Below are 25,148 nucleotides of genomic sequence, written 5' to 3' on the forward strand. Positions count from 1 at the left end.
GTTAAAATAACTGTCTTAAAAAATATCATGAAGAATTATTGGAATAGTTACCCTGTAGCATTATATAAGTCTGCAAGCTGGTACAGGATATCAATTTCTAGTGGGGTGACTTGTCCATAGCGTATGGCACTCTGGGCAAATTCCTCTGGAAGAAAAAGAAAATATTTTAAAATCTTAAAAGATTCTTAACATATAACAAACTTCTACCTTAACCAACTACTATCTGAAAGCTAAAAACATTTCAGTATTATTTTAAAAGGCTAAAACTGAATTTCAATGTCTAAGTTCAATTATATAGAAATAACCACAAAAGTATGAAAGGTGGCAAAAGATAAAATGTTAAGATGATGAAACAGTAAAAGCAGATAAAGATAAATTAACTTCAGGGATAAAACAATCTCTTTAGGATCCTCTCTCTTGTCTTGTTTATTTGATTTGGTCTCCAGAGTTACAAGACAAGAGAATTGGCTCTTCTCCAGTCACCTAAAACTTCCCACTACAATTCAGCAAAAGGAGTAGGCTTGCCCATCTTTCTGTGGCAACTCCTTCCTCATACAAACAAGCCACTGCCACTAACCTGTTTGACAGACTGGGCCAAGGTTCTTTTCAAAACTGTCAAAGCCACTTTTCCATTCCTGACCTCAGCATCCCATTAAATCCACCTGAACTTCTGGAGACCATTATGGCCCAAGTGAAGCATACATACATGGTAACATACTTTCTAGATCTGGCTTCAGAGTAGTAAACTTAGACCAACCTCATTCCCTAGATAAAGCGAAAATGCTGAGATTCGAATCAACGTATATTTTAAAAATCTTACCCTTTGTGACTTCAACATCTTTCCTTGTGCCAGCTAGAGTGCTATATATCTTACGAACAAGCTCCATGTTATTCAGTAAGGAGTTAAATGCATTGAAGTACGAGAAGCTAACCTGGTGTGAGATACTTCCTCCAGCTGCCTAGGAAATGACAACACAGAAAGTTAAACAAACAAACAAAACCAAAAAAGTACATTTATGGACACTGAACTTTTCTCAAAGAAGATCCAAAGGAGTCTTCACTACTAAAATGATTAACAGCCAGTCCATAAATACAAGGAAGGTATCGTGCTAAAACACTGTCAGTGTGTTTCATGCCCTCAAGGAAGTCTATGTAATTTAGGTGTTAAGGAAGAAAGCAACATCTGGAAGTTGGACTTCATGGTTCATCTACCTATAAGGTCAAAAACAACAAATACAATTATCACAGATCAAAACCAATGATTATTTAAACAGGATTTTCAAGACCTTCAACTATGGAACTCCTGCTAGTTCTGGATAATCCAAACCTCAATGTACAATATAAGGAGCATTTTTTAAACTTGCTTTTTTCCCCACACACATATACAAAAACCAGTGGTAACTTTAAATTTTAAGACTATTTCACTATGTCAACTCTCCTAATCTTTTCCTTTTTAAGTTTATTGTTATAGTTAAGATATAAAACAGTCCATGCTAGGTTCTGAATCTCTATCACAAAAGGTACAACTACCAAAAGCTCCAAAAGATGTAGAGAAAATCTAGGGATATAAATCATGTCTTTAGTAGAATAGCGCTAAAGAGGCTCTCTCATGCCTGGGGAAGGATGGGGGACAATGTGGCCCTCATTACCTCTACAGGGTGAGGAAGTAATTTCTCCCTCTGTCCAACACTTGGACATAGACTCAAAAGTGAATATTTTTCGTAGCTTGCAAAAGCCTAATTTCTAAGCCAAGAGGCAGATGATTAAAAACATTCTCTATTAAAAACTCAAAAGAAATACTCATAGAAATACCAGTGTGACAACCTTAATCATAAAGGTCTACATTAAGGACAGTATAGGTAATGCTGGGCATATGTTCCCACCCCCACCATCCCTCACACACATGCATTAACCTAAATATATATGATATTTGTATTAGCCTGAATTTGGATACCAACGACCCAAACGCCAGACTCAAATTATTTAACACATTCCTCCAGAAATTGAGATGGCATTTGGTAAACTGAGGCTGTAATAGGTCTATCTAACCCAACTGGAAAAGATTAGATGGGTCCCCTCACCCCAAGGCACTGAGTCCTTCTCTCTAGGATTTTCTTTCCTTCTTCCCTCCTTCTCTCCCTTTCTTTCTTTCCTTCCTTTCATTTTTTGGCTGGGGTACGAGGTGAGGGTAGGGGAGTGGGAGATGAGTGTCAAGGAGGTGAAATGTGTAGGAGAAAGTGACATGCTCCATGTTCAAATTCACTGAAGAAAAAGAACAGAAGTTGATCTTTCTACCCCCCGTCTGAATCAGGGATAATGATGTTCAGCTGAAACAACAAAAGCACTCATTGGCTTCCCTCCATTTAAAACAAGCAGCAATCAAAAACTTATACATAAGTACAACACATGAACAAGAAAACTGATAAGTGAGGACAGTTTCACCATTCTTTGTGAGGAAGTGGATGACATCAGTTTGCTATTGGTCCAGATGATTGCTTTACAGAGATTAGCAGTGTAGAGAACAAAAAACTGTCTGGTCCATGCAGACTGAATGCACAGGTGAAGGGGCAGAGAGAGGAGTGAGCCACAGAAGCTGACGCCCACATATTTCCTCCATACCTTCTGCCACAGCCATGGTTATTAAAACAGTGTAGAGGCCAGTGATGATCCCTCTAGCAAACAGCACCCTGCTGGCAACAAAGGAAGGAGCCATCCTTATAGCAAGGCTTTGGGAGCCTGGTGGGATGGAAAGAGGCCACAGGTGAAGGCAGTAGCGTCTGAGAGAAGTACTGCCCACTGGAAAAAGTAATTGCACGCCCTTGTCTACAAACTCCCCTGTTTTCTTTAGGGGGACTCTGTAAATGGAAATAAACAATTTGGAAATACATGAGAGCAAGATGGTGGTGCTGAAAAAAGCAGCTATGATCTGGGGAAAGACTATTCACTATCACCCCCACCACCACCTCCCTTACACACACCTGTTTACCTACTACCAACCAAGCATAAAGTTGGAATAGTTGAGACTGAGATAGGCCCAGGGATGCAATCCAGGACAATGGTTTCAAAGGTTTAAGGAAACAGAAAGTTGAAGTGGTTGCTTTTTACTTACTGAAACTAAGTTCTCCTCCACAAAGGGAGTAAGCATGTGAGACCGAATGGTAACCATGATGTCACTGAAATCCAGACCAGAAATCATGCCACTTTTGCTTTTGTCTTTCAGTGCAAAGGCTTGTCTTGCATGTTCCAATTGTAGTTCCTGGAGGGAAAGTTAGAAATGGGGCCTTAGGTTAACTAAAGCACATCCCGAGTGTATGTTTTAGAAAAGAAGGATAGACATCCTTCCCCTACATGCATTTACTACAAAAATGAACAATATACAGCTCTGAATGTACAATAAAACTCTTCATTTTTTTTAAAAAAGCACATTTTCCTGAAAATATACTACATGTTACTCCTCAGGAAAAGTGAATCACAGAATGTTAATAAAGAAAAGGGAGGAAAAACAACCTTTGTTTACTTGAGAAGTTTTCATCACTGAAAACTTTTCAGAGTATCTTTTCAGTGCTTTAAGTTCTACCTTTAAAATAACTAGTAACTCTCCTGCTTGAAGGCATTCTTATCATCCAAGAGTACTTTCTGAATTACAGCTGGCTCTCCACATCCGAGGGTTCCGCATCCGCAGATTCAACCAACTGAAGCTTGAAATTCTAACGTGAAAGTTATGAATAACAAACTGCATAAATAGTGTTCAGCTATCACTCTGTGTGGCTTTGAGTGATACTCATAAACTGCAGAACAATACAGAAGATCTCTGAACTTTTAAACTACTGGGCAGCTGACTTTTGTAATAGGTGATATCAAAAAAAAAGGTGCTAGTAATACCCTAAGGACTATGTAAAAGTCAAAATTTAGAGCATTTCTGCCCTGAGGACATATGACATAATCCAAATAAATCTGTTATCACAACATAATAATAGTGCTACTAGATGTCATTTTCACACTATTTGCAACTCCGGAAATAATATTCCTATCTAAATATATAAATATTATTCACAAAGTGAAATATTGTAATTTAATATTGTAAATATTGTAATGGCAATTTGCATTGCCATTCATTTATAAAAGCCTACAAATCAATGTTGATTTACCCTTTTCTGACATTTAAAATAGCTTTTGATAGAAGTTTCACCCTTTTACTAATTAATTATATTTTTCTATACCTCAATAGTAATTCAAAGACATTAAAATTGCCTTAGCAGGTGTTTGTCTCATAATTCATTAAGTTATATATTTGTTTTATATGGTTTTCTGTATTTGCATGATATTTAACAATAAAACAAGTTTCTAAAATATTTTTTCTTAGCAGGTTGATAGGCTAGAGACAAGTATATCAAACCTACTAAATCTTTCAATAATCTTAACTTTAAAAAAATTTAAAAACAACATTGTGGAAAACATCTAAACATTTTAACATCCATCATCACACATGTAAATATTTGAATTTGAAATATTTATAAATATTCAAATGTTCTATTGGTCTTGAAAAGACCAACAGAAGTAGAGAAACTAAAAGTCAACTGGTAAAAATGTATGAAAGATAGAGTACAAAATAAACAACCAGCATGATTTGACAAAGTTTTCTTTCCAACCCCTTCTGCTTTTTAAAAATTTCAACTTATTAAGGTATAATTGACAAATAAAATTATAATACATTTAAAGTGTACAATGTGATGATTTGATATATGTATATATTGTGCAAGGACTCCCACCATTGAGTTAACACATCCATCACCTCACATATTTATCTTTTTTTTTGACGAGAGCACTTAAGTTCTACTCTCGCAGCAAATTTCAATTATACAATACAGTATTATCATCAGCATGTTATACATTAGATCTTCAGATCTTATTTATCTTATAACAAAGTTTGTGCCCTTTTTCCAGCCTCTTCCTATTTCTCCCACCCCCTAGACACTATTCTACTCTGTTTCTACATGTACAACTTCTTTTTTTTAATTCTACATGTAAGTGATACCATGGAGTGTTTGTCTTTCTATGTCTGGCTTATTTCACTTAGCATAATGCCCTCCAAGTTCATCCATGTTGCTGCAAACGAGAGAATTTCCTTTTTTTTAAGTTGAAAAATATTCCATTGTATGAATGTGGAATAATATACGTATATATATACATACACACACCACATTTTCTTTATCCATTCTTTTGTCAATGGACATTTAGGTTGTTTCTACACCTTGGCTACTGTGATAATGCTACAATAAACACAGGAGTACAAAAAAAAAGTAAACACAGGAGTACAGATAATCTCTTTGAGATGATGATTTTATTTCCTTTGGATATATACTCAGAAGTAGGACTGCTGGATCACAGTAGCTCTATTTTAACTTCCTGAGGAACTTCCATACTGTTTTCCGTAATAGCTGTACCAGTTTACTTTCCCATCAACGGTGTACACAGGTTCCCTTTCCTCCACATCCTTGACAGCATTTGTTGTCTTTGGTCTTTTTAGTAACAGACATCCTAACAAGTACAAGGCGATATTTCATTGTGGTTTTGATTTGCATTTCCCAGATGATTAGCAATGCTAAGCAACTTTTCATGTACCTGTTGGCCATCTATATGTCTTCTTTGGAAAAATGTCTATTGTGGTCCCTTGCCCATTTTTAAATTGTGTTTTAATTTGTTTTGCTACTGAGTGGAATGAGTTCCTTGTATATTTTGGATATTGACCCCTTATCAGATATGTAGTTTGCAAATATTTTCTCCCATTCCATAGCTTGCCTTTTCTTTTTGTTGATTGTTTCCTTTGCTGTGCAGCTTTTCAGTTTGATGTAGTCCTACCTGTTTATTTTTGCTTTTGTTTATTTTGTTTATTTTTTAATTTGATATCAAATTCAAAAAATCATTGCCAAGATTGAAGTCAAGGAGCTTACTCTCTGTTTTCTTCTAGGAGTTTAAAGTTTCAGGTCTTACGTTCAAGTTTTTAATCCATTTTGAGTTGATTTTTGTGTATGGTTTAAGACAGGAGTCCAGTTTCATTCTTTTGCCTGTGGCTGTCCAGTTTTCCCAACACCAGTTATTAAAGAGACTACCCTTTCTCCACTGTGTATTCTTGGCTCTTCTGTCAAAAATTAATTGACCATATATGCATGGGTTTATTTCTGGGCTCTCTATTCTGTTCCACTGAGCTACGTCTGTTTTATAACAATGCCATACTATTTTGAATACTATACCTTTGCAATATAGTTTGAATTCAGGAAGTGTGATGCCTCCAGCTTTGTTCTTTCTCAACATTACTTTGGCTGCTTGGGGTCTTTTGTGGTTCCATACAAATGTGAGGATTGTTTTTTCTATTTCTGCGAAAAACACCTCTGGAAGTTTGATAGGAATTGCAATGAATCTACAGATCACTTTGGGTAGTATGGACATTTTAACAATATTAACTCTTCCAATCCATGAACACAAAATATCTTTCTATTTATGTCTTCTTCAATTTCTTTCATCAGTGCCTTAAAGTTTTCAGTTTACAGATCTTTTACTTCCTTAAATTTATTCCTGTTTTCTTCTTTTTAATGTTATTGTAAATGAGATTGTTTTCTTAATTTCTCTTTCCAATAGTTTCTTGTTAGTGTACTGAAATGCAACTCATTTTTTTTTTTTTTTTTGTGGTACGTGGGCCTCTCACTGTTGTGGCCTCTCCCGTTGCGGAGCACAGGCTCCGGAGGCGCAGGCTCAGCAGCCATGGCTCAGGGGCCCAGCCGCTCCACGGCATGTGGGATCTTCCCGGACCGGGGCATGAACCTGTGTCCCCTGCATCGGCAGGTGGACTCTCAACCACTGCGCCACCAGGGAAGCCCGCAACTCATTTTTGTATACTGATTTTATATCCGACAATTTTCCTGAAGTCATTTATTAGGTCTAATAGTATTTTGTGTAAGCGTAAAGTCTTTAGGGTTTTCTACATATACTATGTCCCCTACAAACAAGGACAATTTTAATTAACTTAATTAACTTAATTTTAATTTTTCTCTTTCCAACTTGGAAGCCTTTCATTTCTTTTTCTTGTCTAATTGCTCTAAGGACTTCCATTACTTTTTTTTTTTTTTTTTTTTTTTTGCGGTTCACAGGCCTCTCACTGTTGTGGCCTCTCCCGTTGTGGAGCACAGGCTCCGGACGCGCAGGCCCAGTGGCCATGGCTCACGGGCCTAGCCACTCTGCGGCATGTGGGATCTTCCCGGACCGGGGCATGAACCTGTGTCCCCTGCATCAGCAGGCGGACTCTCAACCACTGCGCCACCAGGGAAGCCCCTTCCATTACTTTTTGAATAACAGTGGCAACAGTGGACATCCTTGACTTGTTCCTGATCTTAGAGAAAAGGCTTTCAGCTTTTCACTACTGAGTATGATGTTAGCTGTGGACTTGTCATCTACAGCCTTTATTATGCTGAGGTATATTCCATCTACACCTAATTTAAGAGTTTTTATCATGAAAGGATCTTGAATTTTGTCAAATGCTTTTTCTGCATCTATATCTAATGAGATGATCATGATTTTTATCCTTCATTGTAGTGTATTAATGTGGTGTATTAGCATATGTTGAACCATCCTTGCATCTCAGGAATTAAGTCCCACTTGATTATTGTATATGATCCTTTTAGTATACTACTGAATTCAGTTTGCTAATATTTGGTTGAGAATATCTGCATCTATCTTCATCAGGGATACTGACTTGTAATTTTATTGTAGTGCCCTTGTCTGGCTTTGGTATCAGGGTAATACTGATCTTGTACAATGAATTTGGAAAACATATACCCTCCTATTTTTTGGAAGAGTTTGAGAAGGACTGATATTAATTCTTCTTAAAATGTTTGGTAATATTCATCAGTGAAGCCATCTGGTCCTGGACTTTTCTTCATTAAGAGGTTTTTGTTTACTGATTCAATCTCCTTGCTAGTAACTCGTCTGTTCAGAGTTTCCATTTCTTCATGATTCAGTCTTGGTAGGTTGTATGTGTCCAGGAATTTATCCATTTCTTCTAGGTTTTCTCATTTGTTGGTGTATAACTGTTTATAGTAGTTTCTTACGATCTTTATCAGTTGTAAGGTCTTCTCTTTCATTTCTGATTTTATTTGAGACTTCTTTTTTTCTTAATCTAGCTAAATGTTTGTCAGTTTTGTTTATTTTTTCAAAAAACCCATTCTTGGTTTCATTGATCTTTTCTACTGTCTTTCTAGTCTCTATTTCATTTATTTCTCCTTTGATCTTTGTTATTTCCTTCTACTGACTTTGGGCTTATTAGTTTATTCTCTTTCAAGTTCCTTGAGGTATAAAGGTAGATTGTTTGAGATTTTTCTTTTTTCTTAATGTAGGTGTTTATCACTATAACCTTCCTTCTTAGAACTGGTTTTGCTACATCCTTTAAGTTTTGGCATGCTGTGTTTCCATTTTCATTTGTCTCAAGATATTTTTTGATTTTCCTTTTGATTCCTTCTATGAACCATTGATTACTTAGGAGCATGTTGTTCAATCTCCAATTTGTAAATTTTCTCCTCTTCTACTTTAGTCATTCTCCCTAACATACTCCAACTTTCTATCACCTCAGCTCCAACCACATCACCCTTCAAATGAAGCAGGAATTTTTTACCTTTATTTCAACCTTAAAATATGGTTGAAAGTGCTCTCCAAGAAAAGGATATTCCTAAGCAGCATCAGAAGCACACACAGCTCCACTCTATCTTACATAGGCTTTCCCTTCCTCACTCTTTTTTTTCCTCCCTATTTATGCCTTTGTTATGTCTTTGTCTTTTCCATGCACGTCTTAGACTCTCAGAAATATCCAGTGGCAACCATGGGCATGATTAAGCCTTATTAATGACATTAATTCTGAAGAAAAGCAGAATCCTCACTGCAAGAGTAATGCAAGAGTTATGCTGGAAGAACAGATTTTCTATTTTCTATTAGGTCAACAGCTGAAGGACTCCCCTGTATCTTTTAAAGATATATATTTGAAGTATCACATATGAAACTATAGAGTGTATGGCATTGGCTTCCAAATGCTCCAGTAGGGAACAGAGTGGAGAGTATAGATTAAAAAAAGACTGGCCAACATTTAATAATTGTTGAAGCTAGTTGATGGGTACATGGAGGTTCATTATACTATTCTATTTTTAAATATATTTGAAGTCTTTCAAAATAAAAAATTAAAATTAAGGACTTCAAAAAGAAGCAACCAGGGCTTCCCTGGTGGCTCAGTGGTTGAGAGTCCACCTGCCGATGCAGGGGACATGAGTTCGTGCCCCGGTCTGGGAAGATCCCACATGCCGCGGAGCGGCTGGGCCCGTGAGCCATGGCCGCTGAGCCTGCGCGTCCGGAGCCTGTGCTCCACAATGGGAGAGGCCACAACAGTGAGAGAGGCCCACGTACCGCAAAAAAAAAAAAAAAAAAAGCCAGATCTAATACTCCAGATGGGTGGCTAAATCATTATTCTGATTCCCCAATCCAAAGTAAAAGACCTGAACATACAGGCATTAGAGAGTCCCCGGAAAAAGAGCCCAGCCAGAGAACTTTACAGTAAGGTCCAGTTAATAAATCCTGCCATGAACCCAAAGCCCCCAATAAGCCTCAATCTTAATTTTAATATGAGCAGAGGACCAAGAACCATCAGACATAGGAGAAGAGCTACGAACATGAAAAAGAGAGCCCCAAACAAAGAGAAGGAAAGTAACTTGACAGAAACAGACACTTTGCAGGGAGAAGAAAATTTTTAAAAAAAACAAAAAACCCTGCCTCTAATATGTTTGGAGAAGTGAGAGAAAATACTACACCCATGAAAGAAGAACAGTATGCTATTTTTAAAAGAAATATTTAGAAAACCAAAAAGAACTCTTGAAAATTAGAGATACAACAAAAGAAACAATAGAAGGTTCAGAAGGAAAACAGGAGAGAAAAGAAAACTAAAGGATCATACATTTATTATATTTACTAGTTCTAGACAGGAAAAAAAATAGAAGTAGAAAGAATATTTTCAAGAATTGAAGTACATAAGCTTTCAAATTAAAAGAGCCCCTGAATGCTCAGCACAATGAATAAAAATAAACTCATATCAAGGAATATCATCATGAAATTTCAAAATGCTGAAAAAAAAAATCTTAAAACCCTCCAGAAAGGGGAAAAAAAAAGTTTCAAAACAGAATAAAGATTAGAATGGTATTGGACTGCTCAGTGGCAACACTGGAAGCTAGAAAACAAAAGAGATATATTTTCAAATTAGGAGGAAAATAAATTACTAAAATTCTATACCCAGCCAAACTAAAGGTAATGATAGAGCAGAGGCTTTCATATATCAAGTCTCACAAAAAAATTATTTTACTTTCCTTAGGAAGCCCCTGAATTAAGTATTCTACCAAAAAGAGGGAGCAGGGACTTCCCTCGTGGTCCAGTGGCAAAGAATCCGCCTTCCAATGCAGGTGATGTGGGTTCAATCCCTGGTCGGGGAACTAAGATTCCACATGCCACGGGGCAACTAAGCCCGCACACCGCGACTACTGAGCACGCGCGCCTCAGCCAGAGAGCCCGTGTGCCGCAGACTACAGAGCCCATGCACTCTGGACCCCGCGCGCCACAACTAGAGCAAGAAAACCCACATTCCACAACTAAAGAGAAGCCTGCACACCACAACGAGCGCCACAATGAAAAATCCCACGTGCCGCAACGAAGACCCGACACAGCCAAATAAATAAATAGATCAAATAAATATTTTTTAAAAAAAGAGGAAGCAAACCATAATAAAGGAAGAGATGAAATCCAGCAAATGGGAGGTTCAACATAACAGAAAAGCAGATGGAGTCCCCAGGATGAAGGTGAAGGGAGATCACAAGCTGACAGCTATGTAGTAAGTACAAAGTCCAGTATCAGACAGTTCCAGGAAAATGGTGTAGGGGCTGTGGAAAACAGTCTGGCAGTTCTCAAAAAGTTAAAAAGTTATGACCCAGTAATCTCACACCTTAGGGATATACTCAAAAGATTTGAAAACAGGTATTCAAAAGCATACATGTATACCAATGTTCATAGCAGCACTATTCATAACAGCCAAAAGGCAAGAACAACCCAAGTGTCCATCAACTAATGAATGGACAGACGAAATATGATATATCCATACAATGGAATATTATTCAGCCATAAAAAGGAATGAAGGACTAACATATGCTACACACAGATAATCCTTGAAAACACTATGCTAAGAAAAAGCCAGACACAAAAATTCATATTGTATAATTCCACTGATATGAAATATCCAGAATAGGTAAATCCATAGACAGAAAGTAAATTGGAGCTAAGGAAAGGCAAGAATGGGGTGTTAGGGCTTCCCTGGTGGCACAGTGGTTGAGCGTCTGCCTGCCGATGCAGGGGACGTGGGTTCGTGCCCCGGTCCAGGAAGATCCCACATGCCGCGGAGCGGCTGGGCCCGTGAGCCATGTCCGCTGAGCCTCCGCGTCTGGAGCCTGTGCTCCGTGGAGGCCACAACAGTGAGAGGCCCACGTACAGCAAAAAAAAAAAAAAAAAAAAAGAATGGGGTGTGACTGTTTAACTGGTACAGGGTTTTTGTCTGGGGTAATGAAAAGGTTTCAGAATTAGAGCTGGTGGTTGCACAGCACTGTGAATGTACTAAATTGTGCGTTTTCACATGGTTAATTTTATGTTAATTGAACTTTACCTCAAATTGTTTTAAAAAGAAAGCAAGCTCCTGGATTGCTCCAAGAGGATGAAATTGACCAAACACCTACTCTGTTTTAAACATATTAAAATGAGATTTTAGTAACTGAGGCCAAGTCTGAGAATGAATTGGCATTAATATACAGAAAATGAAATAATAAAAATTAGAATCGCTAAGAAAATCATTTTAGTCATGCACAGTGTTTACAAAGTTGTGGTGATTCAAATATGATTACCGATCTAAGCAGAATCATGACATAATTATATGGAGGGAGGGGACAGAAAATGTCCAAGTCTGTGATAGAGAGGGAAAGGTGAAAAAGCTAGCTCCTAATCTTCCATAGTTCAAATTAAATAAAAAATACCTAAAAGTGAAAAATTAAAAAGTACAAGTGCCAGCACATGTTTATTATTTAAAGGTATGAAAGTAAACACCGAAAGAAACAATTACGAGAATTTAAATAAGTTGCCTCTGGGAGTGAGAAATGAAAAATGGGGGTGAAATGCCACAGAGGATTGCTATTTTTTGTAATAAACCTAATAAAGCTAAAAGGGAAGGAGATGGAGGAGGAATGGTATATATTTACACTGGTTATGAAAAACTAAGCTCACCTGAAGAAACTGTGTGAATTCTGTGTAGTTAAGATGCTTCTTCCGATTATGCCCAAAATGCAGCCGGATAAATTCACAGTCCCAGTTAAAAGGGATATGGTGATGAATAGTAGTCTGCCCAAAAATTTCTTTGACATTTTCTTGAAAGGGAAAACAAAAATAAATAAATTATATCTGGAATAAGTAGTTTAGTCCACTGCAATGTTCCTACAGAAAGAAATTAAGAGAAATTTTAAAAGTCAATATTATCTGTTTCTACTAACATTAGCTGCAAAATTTTTTGTGCTCAGAAACCCATGCACAGGAGCACAATTGATACAAAATATAATTTTACAGTTAAGATTGTGTACCATTACATATAAGGCCATGAGATTCTTAATTTCTCTTGATTTAATTTTAATTAGAAAGTGATTTATATCTTGCATTATAAATGGCTGCTACTTTGCATTCCAGTATAAAATCAATAGTGTTTTCCCGGTTCCTCAAGGAGTCGAATTAAGCCCTTTATCAGAAGCATGAATACCTAAATTACAGTATAATGCAATATTTGTCATACTAAGTATGGCTTGATTGAGGCTTGATTATTACATTCACACTAGCCTGAATATGTCTATTGAAGATAGGTATAAGAAATACTATCAAAAGCATATCATTAGCTCAGCAGCAAGCACCTTATTAAAAGCTTCTGATATTGTCAAAAATATGGTCTTGACACAAAGCTACAAGATCCCCATAAAAACCATGATTATTAGTCTCAGCTATTAAAATATTTTAAGATAAGTGAAATTAGTGATTCACTTTTAAGTAAAGAAGGACTAAACACAGTATACTAACTTTTAGATAGGAACCAGTCACACTGTGTAATATACAACCAAAACCCTCTGACAGCTTGTCTTCATGCACTAACAAAGTCATTCACTTTCTTACACCGTTCTACACTTACTATGAAAGTCAATTCACAAATGACTGGTACTTTAACAAGCATAGACTGGATAGACTAATTTAGAAGCTCATGCCAAAAAAAAAAAATCGTTAACAAAGTTAAGAAAGCAGGAAGCCCGTTTTACTGATGTCTTAACAAAATTATTTTCAAATTTAAGCCAATTATATTAGTGAAAGGATTTTACTATCTATAGCTATCAATTATACTAAAGAATTAGTAAATACAAGCTTAATGTTTTATAATCTCCAACTATGCTATTTTATCTAATTTCTGCAAATTCTCTAAGATATAAATCTCATATTGTAAATGGTTTAATGGATTCCCTTTAGTTTTAATATACCTTTTTTTTTTTTTTTTTTGATAAAAGCATTGCTATGCTGGGGGAGCAGTAGGGAGTGTAAGAATCCTGAACTGGAAATCCTACCAGTCTGGACTCAACATGACAGCTCTGAATAGGTCACAGTGATTAGTAAGTTGGAAGGCGGCATTGGATGTCACTGGGGAGATGGGATTCTCATCTTTTCTTTCAAATGGAATGTAGCATTTATTTCTGGCCTAAATAGCAACAGTATTTCAGAGTTTTCAAATCATGTCAATTATTTTCATCTTCCATAAACACAAATTAAATATATGAGTTTTTGTTTCTGAAAGCAAAGAATTAATGCAATACAGCAAGTCATGGGATCCTAACCAACACAAAGGATTACCCTTGAATCTATATGAAACTTCAACAAGTTGTAAGATATGTTAAAGTTTACAAAATAATTAAAATAATAAGGATGGCAACAAACTATTTAGAGTTAAAAGTATTATGGCCGTTTAGCAAAGATTTTTTTAGGATCCTCCTAATTCAATTAATTAGTTGCTTCTCTTTCCAAATTAATTAATTTGATTTCTTATTTTAAGTGTTAAACTAAGGGAATATGAAGAAATTAATGGAAAGCATATTAGGATAACTTAAATTACTACATATATTTAAGTAACATTAAGATAAATTATTAAAGGGAATGAGTTATTTTATAACCTTTATTTTAAAGGTCACAACTCCCAAAACTCAACTATTTGATAGGAAATATATGTATTGCTACCTAAATAAGTTTTATATAACAGTGGAATAAAACTGAATTCCCTTTGTATGACTGGAAAATATCAGAATCTCAAGTGTGAAACTATATCAAATAAAGCCAAAGATTCAAAAGCTTTCAAACTTATGAAAATTTAATGAACCATGAAAATTGTCTTCTATTATCACAAAAAGGATATTTATAAACCAAAATTACAATGTATAATTTACATTCAGAAAAATAGCTCTAAAATAAAAACTTTTAACTAAAATCCTATTTTGTAAACTACTTAGCAACCTTTAAATAAAATCTTACAATACCTTTGAAACAATTAAAATGATGGCTTAAATTACTCATAATAATTTCCCCAAATATAGAAGTGTCATTTTCCATAAATATTTGTTTAAACATTTCTCCCTTCACCCAAAGTGGTCAGTTGACAGCTTTGTATATGGTTTTATTATGACCATTATTATGTGCTGTTATTAACTACCCCCAGACACTTTTAATTATTTTAGCCATGTCACAGGCTACAAAATTTCAAACCTACTTTGGCACCTCTTGATAGTCCACTTCCCTTCTGTTATTATTTCCACTACCAACTGCCTAAGGCTAAGTCAGGAAGCTTACAGAAATAATTAGTACAACTATTGTTTTGAAGTCAAATTCATAATTACCGCTTTACTTTTACCAGGATATGCTTATTAAAAAAAAAAAAAAGTTATACAAAAGCTCCAGAACTGGAGAGCTTATACTTGTGTGAGGCAATAGCCCAAAGAGCTGATGATCTTCTTATCTTACCCAGTTTTATCAGCTTCCGTTAGACATGAAAGGGAGCACCAATAATCTCAAATATACCCAATATATCTAACTGAAACTACATAGCAAGTTTCCCCCCAGAGAGAATCCCGTCTTTCCAGTGGCAAACAAGGGTCTTTAGCTCTCCAAGGAGTACTATTTCAGTGGCCACAGTTCTGGCTTGGATGAAAGGGATATGATAGTCACATCTTATTGGCAACAAGATCATGATCGAGTGTTTTATACTAGGTTGGCACTGCTAAGGGGAAATAGGAATCCATTTGTTTTCTGACATATAGAAAACAAAAGACCACTTTTTCACTTCCTGCAGAGCATGGGCTCATGAAAGAGATGGTTTATAATTCCTCTGAAAAGGGAAATGGGGCCAGATACAAAAGTAGCCTGTCATTATGTTCTCTTTGCTTAAAGGAGAGGAGCACAATGAGTTGTCAGGAGGGCAGGTAATGGTGACAACTGTGATTAAGTAAAAATGTTCACAGACATATAACATTAGTCAGTTTAGCTGTATCAGTCACTTATGATGATTGCACTAGATGAAATACATCAAAGCATATATATTATGTAAATATGTCTTAACAGAGGTTTTAATTTCCCCAGCAGCCCACACTGTGTCTCCCCATCTCATCCACCCTCATCCCTCCCCTGGTCCTTATGGGAGCTTCCTACTGGTCTTGTTCACCTTTCTGCAGTACAAAATTACCTCTGACCGGGGCTGGCACTCTTCTCCAAGACTGCCGCCATGCCTGTTCCATGAATGAGCCTGGAAGGAGCTGCTGTACCAACGGTGTGGCCAGAGAACTCCTCCTGTAGGTATACAAGCCATCAGCCCTGTGACACAGCCCACCTACCATCAGCCCAACGACATACTGATTCCAAGGATTCCAGCCCAGCAGGAGCCACTCCTTCCAACTTATAGGCTTGAGATCAAACATTTTTATTGTCAGGGGAAAAAAAAGTCCTCAATAGCTGAGTTTCACCTGCACAGTTCTTAAAGTGAAGTCAGAGAGGCTTTTAGAAGGACTCCCACCAGGAACAATGAATATCCTTGTGTATAACTGAACAAAAACAATGGCAAGACTTGCAGAAGTAAAGAGTTTCTCAGTGAGGGAAAACTTGGGGGGAAAGAAGAGGAATGACTAAGAAACTAAAAAAGAAAAAAAAGGAAAACAAACAACAACAAAAAGATCAACAACAGGAGCTTGTAGAAGTCCCAGCCAACCCAGCATGTCAGGCCAGACTTCTGGGTTCTATTTCCAGGTGGCTCATTAGTTTCCAGGGTGATCTCCTCTGTTTTGTATTTCTATTAACCCTTTACCTACCTCCAAAAGGGACTACTGTACAATCAGTCAACAGAGTAGTAGTCCTGCTGCCAAATATATGTAAAGGTCCACTTCTCAGGAAAAATGAGTTTACATTTAAAGAGCATCTATTACTATAGAAGTTAGATGCTTCAACAATCTATCACCAAATGGCATAAAAACAAGTAAAACCATGTTCTCTTTTTACCTCAAATTCTAACCTACTCTATAGCCTTGAATATTAATGTGACCTTCTCTGCGATACCTGAAAGGAGTCTCAAAAAGTCTTCCTGATTTAATTTGAACACCCAAGTGAAGCTCTCATTCTTACCAAGTTAAACTAGGCATTTATTACCATTAGAATTTCATATTATACCATGTCTATAGCTTTGTTTCCACTGAGAGAGGATATGACATTTTTCATATCTAGACTTCCATCTCCTAACTCTTTTTAACAATAGCAGTGGTCATGCCTAAAACAGCCCAATCAGATTATTATTCCCTTTAGGGAAAAAGAGTCTGTTTTAGAGGCACAAATGGAACACATTTTTATTTGTTATACATAATGATGGTCAAACACGGTACAAAATCGAAAGGAATCCCTACTTTTTGAGGGTTCTACAGTCGGGGTAAAGATGTGCCCCTGGAAAAGTTTTCTTCAGAGAGTTCCCATTCCCAGGCAAACACTTTGGAACACAATGTTGATGAGATTTTTAATAGAAAATTTAGAATATATAACATTTATTAGTTAATAGGTAAGAGTGTTGTTGGGGTTTTTTTTTAGAATGATTACATCCTTGTTAAAGCAATAGGGTTTTTGTTTTTTTTTTAACTTGGGACAAATGCATGGCAACTATTGACAACACACTGTAGAATAGCTGGTTATCTAGGGTACGTCAATCTAATTCTATTGCGCAGAATATCCAGTACACTAGTGGACAACAGTGAGGCCAAGGCAAGTTTACACAATATCTAGCACACACCAGTCATGCAATGGCCCCTATAAGGCTCATGCCACCAGGCAGAAACAGATATACAAGCCATTAAGTAATCATCCACAGCATGCATTAGAAGTTTTACTAAAAGAACACCAAAGAAGAAACAACTGATGATTTTATTCACTCTTTTAAAAACTCCAAAACCCTCTCTTGAGCTTGTACATTCTAAAATGGATGACCAAGGTCTCAATGTAAGTCCTCTCGCCCAGAGCAGAGGTATCTCTAATTAAAAAAAAAAAAAAACTTGTCCAGCATTCAAGTAAATGTTGTTCAATACTGATATATATAAATATTTGCAAAGATACACACAATTTAAGTACCCAATTTGATGTGTATAAAAAGCATATCTAAAAAAAAAGCATAGATGAGAATATACACAAGTACACAGATAACATCATCGTCATAGTCCATGAGATATACTGACGGCGTAATAGTCTTTCCCCACTCCATTACACCTTGCATCCAATATTCTCTCCCGCCTTTCTCTCCTGATGTGCACAAGAAAAATCTATACTTTAAATAAGCTCCAAACTAGAAAACATAAGGCCATCTGGTGAAAAGGATTTAGAGTTAGAATGGATCTAAATTTTCCTTTTACCTAAACATACGTCTATAAATACATAAGCACAATTCATTTTATTAAGTGAGTACAAACATGAAAACTGACCTTTATCATAGATCCAAAATCCTATTAAAACAAACTCCAAGTTAATTATTTCCTTATGTTGAAATTCTGTAGTCTCGAATACAGCCTGAAATGAGTGGGCCTTAGAAATTTTGTTAAATGGCGTCTGTAACAGTTTCAATGCTTTTCTTCTTTTCTTAAGAATATAAAATTAAAATTTCTCTCCTTCATTATGATTTTTTTCATTTTAGTTAAGAAAGTTTGTCTAAAAATGAATCCTCAGAATTTGGGATGTAGGGCAGGGAGGGGAAATGGTCAAGGTCCCCAGCAAATAGGTGAGCACCCTCAAGAGAACCATCCAGTTAGCCAGGGACCACAGGAACAATGTCGAAAGGGAGCTCAATTTTTTCTCATTCCATAAGAATCTTCCTAACTCTAGATTATGGAGCAGCAGAATGAAGGATTCTGGAGGGTTTATATGCTCTTCAGTTCAGAACAGGTGCTATAAAAACTAAAACTGATTTGTTCTGCTTTTAATCCTAATTATATTTTCTTGAAATTTTAACTCATAAATCGTAGTCTGAGGGAAAAACAAAAGATCTATAAAACGCTAAAGTTGGAGTCTAATAACTACAAGCTTTCATCTGCATGAAATAATGTGTGTATAAACCATTCAGCTACTTCCTACACATTTTAATCTGCTAATCCACAATGGCATGAGTCTCTATTGTTAGTCTGTTGAATAAACTGACTTGAGTGACTTATTTTTAAAATAGAAATTGGAAAAAGCAATCAAATGGATGAGGCACAAAGAATCATGATACCAAGGTAAAGGGGACCAAAAAAAATAGAATTTGGTTTCGGGAAATCTAATTCTTAAGAAATGGACACATGACAGAAGCACAGGTATACTGTCACTAAGGCAGATATTTATATCAAGTTATTTCCCAAGCATCTGTGCATCACATTTGGAAATAAGGTATATGAGCATGTGTGATACTTATTGAAAATAGAAAAGGCAGCATTCTCAGCAGTACAGGGTTAATGCTGAATGATGAGATGATAAAGGCTTTATGCTTTAAACTATAAAATCTGGGTGTTTCTGAGGAAAATCAACGTTCTTTAGGAGGCAGAATGGCCAGAGCTTGCTCCAAAGCAGAGAGAATGCCAAGATAAACACAGACACCTGAAGAGCTCTGCATAGGTATTTATTTGGGAAAATCTTCTGATAACAGAAGACAACTGGGTCAGTGGGCAGAAAGAAGGAAACAATCAATGCCAAGCTAGAACATGTGCCCACTAAGATGACAGCAAAGGCGCACTGGTCCTTTCAAATACCTGTATTTTCTCACCATTCTCACCATAGCAGCGATACATCTTCCTCTGGGTTTAACTAGAGGATATTTGTTTTATAACCAACACTACGGTGAATAAATATTTAGCCCTGTGGCTCAGGGGAAGCCTGATTTTCAAGAGTTTCCCTACCACATACTGATTCCAATTCACACCACTAAAGGAGTTCAAGTTGAGGTTTACAAAATGAAAAAGTTCTGGAGATCTGTTTCATTACAGTGTGAATATACTTAACACTACTGAACTGTACGCTTACAAATGGTTAAGATGCTAAGGTTTATGTTAGGTGTTGTTTTACCACAATAAAAAAAATCCAAATATTAAAAAAAAAAGGGAGGAGTGCTCTAGGTCCTTGATAACACTACATTATTTTTATTGAAAAGCCTCTTGCAGGAGAAAATTAGCTGATACTCTTACTAAACACATACTAATTTCTGCAAGTAAGCCTCTTCAAAAAACTAATACATGGCTATAGATAGAAATCCTAGCTTGTATGCTTTGAGACATCCACAATGTGCTAGATTATGTGCCTACCAAAGGATTTAAATTGATTTCTACATCCAATTCAAATGGCAACTTTAATATTCTAGCCTTGTTGCCTAAAACCAAAAATCTAAAATGGGGGTTCAGAGAATGCTAACTATTCTTGCCTTAACTCCCTCCTTCCGTTCCATTCTTAGGTGTTAAAATGACATAGCAGCAATTTTCCAAAGATGCTCCAGAGAAGCTCTGAACTCTCTACCCAAAAATTCCTGAAGGTATGAGATGATTACTCCACGTTGTTCAGTCTGTTTCATAAAAAATGTTGCCCAGGCTGGCCCAGAACAAGATAATTTCACACCACCTACTTCAGGAATGTGAAAGTGTCAGAGAGTCAATGAGTTGATGTAACAACATTCCTAAATTCCTTAATTTTTTGCAATAGTCTAATGCTTAAAAGAAAATAAAGCCATTTTAATTTTATCTATGTAAATCCTTTTAGGAAATTTAATACTTCATTTTTTGACTAGCTCTTAAAATAAGCAGCAATCTATATGCAGTTACTAAATTTAGCAATTAAAAACTGAACCAGCCTCACTAACTTCACTTAAACATATAATCTTTTTTTTTTCTTACCAAATGTCACCTCTCCATTTCCACTCTTGTCAAACAATTGGAAAGCCACTATGAACATGGAATCTGGAGCACATAAAACAGATTCAAATGCCAAAAACTCTTGATAGGAGATCAACCTGGAATAAAATATAAAATATTATTGGCTGGTAACCTGCCTTTACAGTATGAATTGTAGCTCAGGGTAACCAAATAACTGATGAAGGGAAGTGTCTCTTTACAGTGGTATTCCAGATAAGAAAGAAAGAAGGAATGATAGAATGTTACCGTTTTGTAAACCCTTAACTCATTAATGGACCTGGGCAATAATCAATAGCCTCTAACATGGCAAGAAGAAAGAGACTAGACTGAAAATAATTGAACCTGAATCTGATCAAGTCTCTAGATCAGAGTTGCTAAAGCTTGGCCCTCAATCGTGCCATTTGAAGCTGGATAACTCTTTGCTGTGGGGGCCTCCTGTGCATTGTATCATGATTAGCAGCATCACTGGCCTCTGCCCACTAGATGCCAATAGCACCTGCCCCACCGAGAACCACTTTAGATGTAATCAACAATTTACAGAAAAATACAAAGGGCAAAGGAACATCTCAAATTAAATATTACCACAGAAACACAATCAGCAAAAATGCAGACTGTGGGAAACTACAGAGTGAACATTCTGTATATGCAAAAAAAAAAAAAAGAACTTTTAAAGAAGATATGGAGGAGAACCTCATTAAAGACCTAAGAGATGTAGCAATTAATTACAAAGATACAGATCTTATTTGGATTCTGATTAAAGCAAAGTAAAAAAAATTTTTTTTACTTTATAAAAAAATCAGGAAATGGAAATACTGTTACAACACAAATGCTTGATGATATTAAGACATCAATGCTTTTGAGGAGGTTTTGTTTGGTTTTTGGTAATTTTTCTTATCTTCTAGAAATACACACTGAGATATTTACAGATGAAATATGTCACCTGGAATTTGCTTCAAAATACTCCAGAGGATGGAGGAATGGATGGAGGTATAAGTGAAACAAATTTAATAATTATCTTAATAATTATTAAAAGTGGGTGTATTTACTTCATTAAAGTGAACCCTAAGATGAACTGGGGACCTTGGTGATTATGATGTGTCAGTGCAGTTCATCCTTGGTTAAAAAAAAAAGTCTTAAAAAAGAATTAACACTCAGGGTAGACATTTTTGGCAAAACTTGTTACACTTTTATATATGTATACATATTATATATGTGTGTGTGTTTGTTGGACTGTGATGTAAAATGTACTTTTTAGATCAAAAAAGTTTGCAGGTTAAAAAAGTTTGCAGGTTAAAAGTTAAATTATACTGGCAAATAAAAGCACAAACTAACCTCAAAAAAAGTGGGCGATGAGTATATTGCATTTATTATACTACTCTTTGTTTTATATATGTTTGAAATGTCAATAATAAAATTTTTAAAGGAAAATTCAAAACCAAAAGGAAGAAAACTAACTTATTTCATCCTATAATACTCAAGGTTGTGAAATTAGCCAGTGGCCAAAACTACACTGAAATTGCCTTCAGTGATCTTATGGAGTAGGCATATGCTAGTTTAGAGTCATCTTCCACAACAAATCTTGCTGCAAATATTTCATACCATGTTGCTGCTACTGATAGTGACTAGTATCCAAGTGACAGTATATATCCAAGAAATACATATAACAGTATATATCCAAGTAATTATACACACACACACCAGTAGTGCCACATTTTACTCTCAAATGGGCTTATTCGGACAATACATTTACAGTCACCCTATCCAAAGGAACAGACCTAATTCTAAATGTAGCTTCTAGGCCCACAGGATCTGACTTCTCCATATCTCCTCCCTGCTCTCTGCACTCCAGGCCACTCATTTTAAGCTCCTAAAACAATCCATGCTCCTTCCACTCAGGTCCATCATTCAGCAATTCATTTTCCTTGGAATGATCCCACCATCTCCAAACTTCTGTCCATTAAATTTCCACCCAGTCTTTTTTTTTTTTTTAATATTTATTTATTTATTTATTTTTGGCTGTGTTGGGTCTTCGTTTCTGTGCGACAGCTTTCTCTAGTTGCGGCAAGCGGGGTCACTCTTCATCGCGGTGCACGGGCCTCTCACTATCGCGGCCTCTCTTGTTGCGGAGCACAGGCTCCAGACGCGCAGGCTCAGTAGTTGTGGCTCACAGGCCCAGTTGCTCCGCGGCATGTGGGATCTTCCCAGACCAGGGCTCGAACCCGTGTCCCCTGCACTGGCAGGCAGATTCTCAACTACTGCGCCACCAGGGAAGCCCCGACCCCAGTCTTTATATAGCTCATTTCAAATATCATTTCCTCAAGAGAATCATCTTAAAGTCCCCAGATGACTTCACATCCCCTTCACACCTTACAGCAGTACTGTACTTTTTTAGCGCCCCTCACAGAATTCTTGTTAAAGTAATTATGTAACTCATTGTTTAAAGTCCAATTCCCCGTTAGAAGGTAGGCCTGTCAGAGTACAGGCTTGATTCAGGGTAGGAACTCATAAATCTTCTTGAATACACCCAATTTAGAATACATGACTTTTTAGAGATACCTGTTTTCCAACACAGTATTAAGAAAGTGACTACATTTTACTTTTCATTTTATGCCCTCATTCATCTAAGACATATTTTACATTCAAAGTTACATTTTCTATTACTTAAAACACTTTGAAGTATGTTCAAATTACACAGATTACATTATATCCAAAGCAACGATGTACACTATGCCTTTACCCTTTTTTGAGGGAAAGAAAGGCTTTGTGGTGGTAGTATTCAGGGCACTGAAGACTATGCCCTCACTGTGCCCACGCTGAAGAATCCTTGGTGAAATTAGGAGCTTGAGTGCCTAATGAATCCTGGGAGGAACAATCGAAACTGTTTATCAGGCCATATGTCATAACACACCTTATGCATTACTAAAAAATACAGTAAAACTCAAAAGTATGATTATCAGTACACAAATTGTAGGGTAGTAAAAACCAAAGAAGTAACAATATATCAGGTATCATCATGACTACGCACACACTCCTAAAAAGCAATGAGCAATATGTGGTTTTAAGCTCTGAACAAAACTAAAGATCAATGAGAATGTATAACACAAATACAATAGTGATCTAGGAAATGAGTTAGAGTAGACTTTCACTTTCTACATTATGTAATTCAGAAACATTTGAAATTTTTATATTTATAATAAAGAATTAGCATTATTTCTTCTGCTCATAACATTAATTTTAAAAATAAAAATTAAAAGTAGCTAGGCTGATTATAGGAGGGAAGAACAATGCCCAGCATCTTGGTTTTTCTAAAACAAGTCTCAGGAATTAGACATCAAAAGTACAATTACCCTGAAATACAGAATATGTAGCTTTAAAGCATATTTCATGCTCAGTAGTAAAACTTTCTGTATTTATGAGACGAGGTCAAAGACCTTTTCCTTAACTAGCAAAGGTCATAAGTGGTTGGCTGGCAGACTGAATTTGGCCCACACATATGTTTTCTTTAGCATGTAAAGCATTATGTTTTTAGTTAGGTTTGTTGCCAACATTAGGAAATCCTAAGATTTCACAAAACTATCCAGTTTTCTGGTTTCTCTTGATAAATTATGAACTTGGGCAACAGGTTTCTGGTTCCAAGTAGCACCAGCTTCCTGGAGCCTAGCAGAAGCGGCCTTCTCCAGAGAGGCCAGGGCTTGCCAGTTATCTACACCTGCCTCTGCAGATTTGAGACTCTGGCAGCGTAGATTTCCAACTAAGTGCCATTTTGTTTAAAATATAAATTCTATGGACTTTATTAAATATCTACATTTTTATCTACCAGTATATTCAAAAAGGCAAATCATATATTCATGAAATTTAGAGTCAGAAGGACCCTTAGAAAATCTGAAGAAGTGATCTGTTCAAAGACATTCAGCAACATTCAGTGGGCCACGTCGAAGACTCAACTCCTGCCTTCAATCCAGTGTTCACCATCCTGCCCCCCAATCCCAAATTTAAAGTTATAGTTGAAAAATAGAAAGGGTATCTGGTACCTATAGCAAGTAGAACATTATTATAATACTCAGCCAACCCTCAATACTCAGAGTTACCTTTGTTATACAGGGATTTATTTAAAGAAAGAAAAGTCAATTAAGAAACACAAAAGCAACTTAAAAATAAGTCACTTCATATTATTCACCCTTAAAAAGGAATGAAATTCTGATACATCCTGCAACGTGAATGAATCTTTAAAACATTACGCTAAGTGAAATAAGCCAGATGCAAAAGAGCAAATATTGTATTGTCCCACTGATGTGAAGTACCTAGAACAAATTCATAGAGACAGAAAGTAGAATAGTGGTTACCAGGAACTGGGTGTTGGGGGAGAATGGGGACTTGTTTAATGGGTATGAAGTTTCAGTATGGATGATGAAAAAGCTCTGGAGATGAACAGCGGTGACGATAGCACAACAATGTGAATGTACTTAATGCCACTGCACTGTACACTTAAAAATGGCTAAAATGGTAAATTTTATGTTATATATATTTTAATACAATAAAAAATAATAAGTCACATGGGGTTTCCCAGGTGTG

The 25,148-nt window shown here is 36.3% G+C and overlaps 1 protein-coding gene across 1 annotated transcript in view; it reads right to left on the minus strand.

Moving 5' to 3' along the window:
• Positions 1 to 25,148, minus strand: part of SLC25A12 (solute carrier family 25 member 12) — a gene marked incomplete at its 3' end in the record, with an annotated part of 89,414 nt that overhangs the window by 39,875 nt on the left and 24,391 nt on the right. The window contains exons 4-8 of the mRNA XM_082840955.1: positions 20,559 to 20,674; positions 12,343 to 12,482; positions 3,110 to 3,256; positions 821 to 959; positions 52 to 145 (exon numbers count right to left, since the gene is read on the minus strand). Coding sequence (XP_082697081.1) covers positions 52 to 145; positions 821 to 959; positions 3,110 to 3,256; positions 12,343 to 12,482; positions 20,559 to 20,674 — 636 coding nt within the window. The remainder of the gene's footprint in view (positions 1 to 51; positions 146 to 820; positions 960 to 3,109; positions 3,257 to 12,342; positions 12,483 to 20,558; positions 20,675 to 25,148) is intronic.

This window comes from Leucopleurus acutus (genome assembly GCF_964270905.1).
Source record: "Leucopleurus acutus genome assembly, chromosome: 6".
In the NCBI taxonomy this organism is placed as follows: Eukaryota; Metazoa; Chordata; class Mammalia; order Artiodactyla; family Delphinidae; genus Leucopleurus; species Leucopleurus acutus.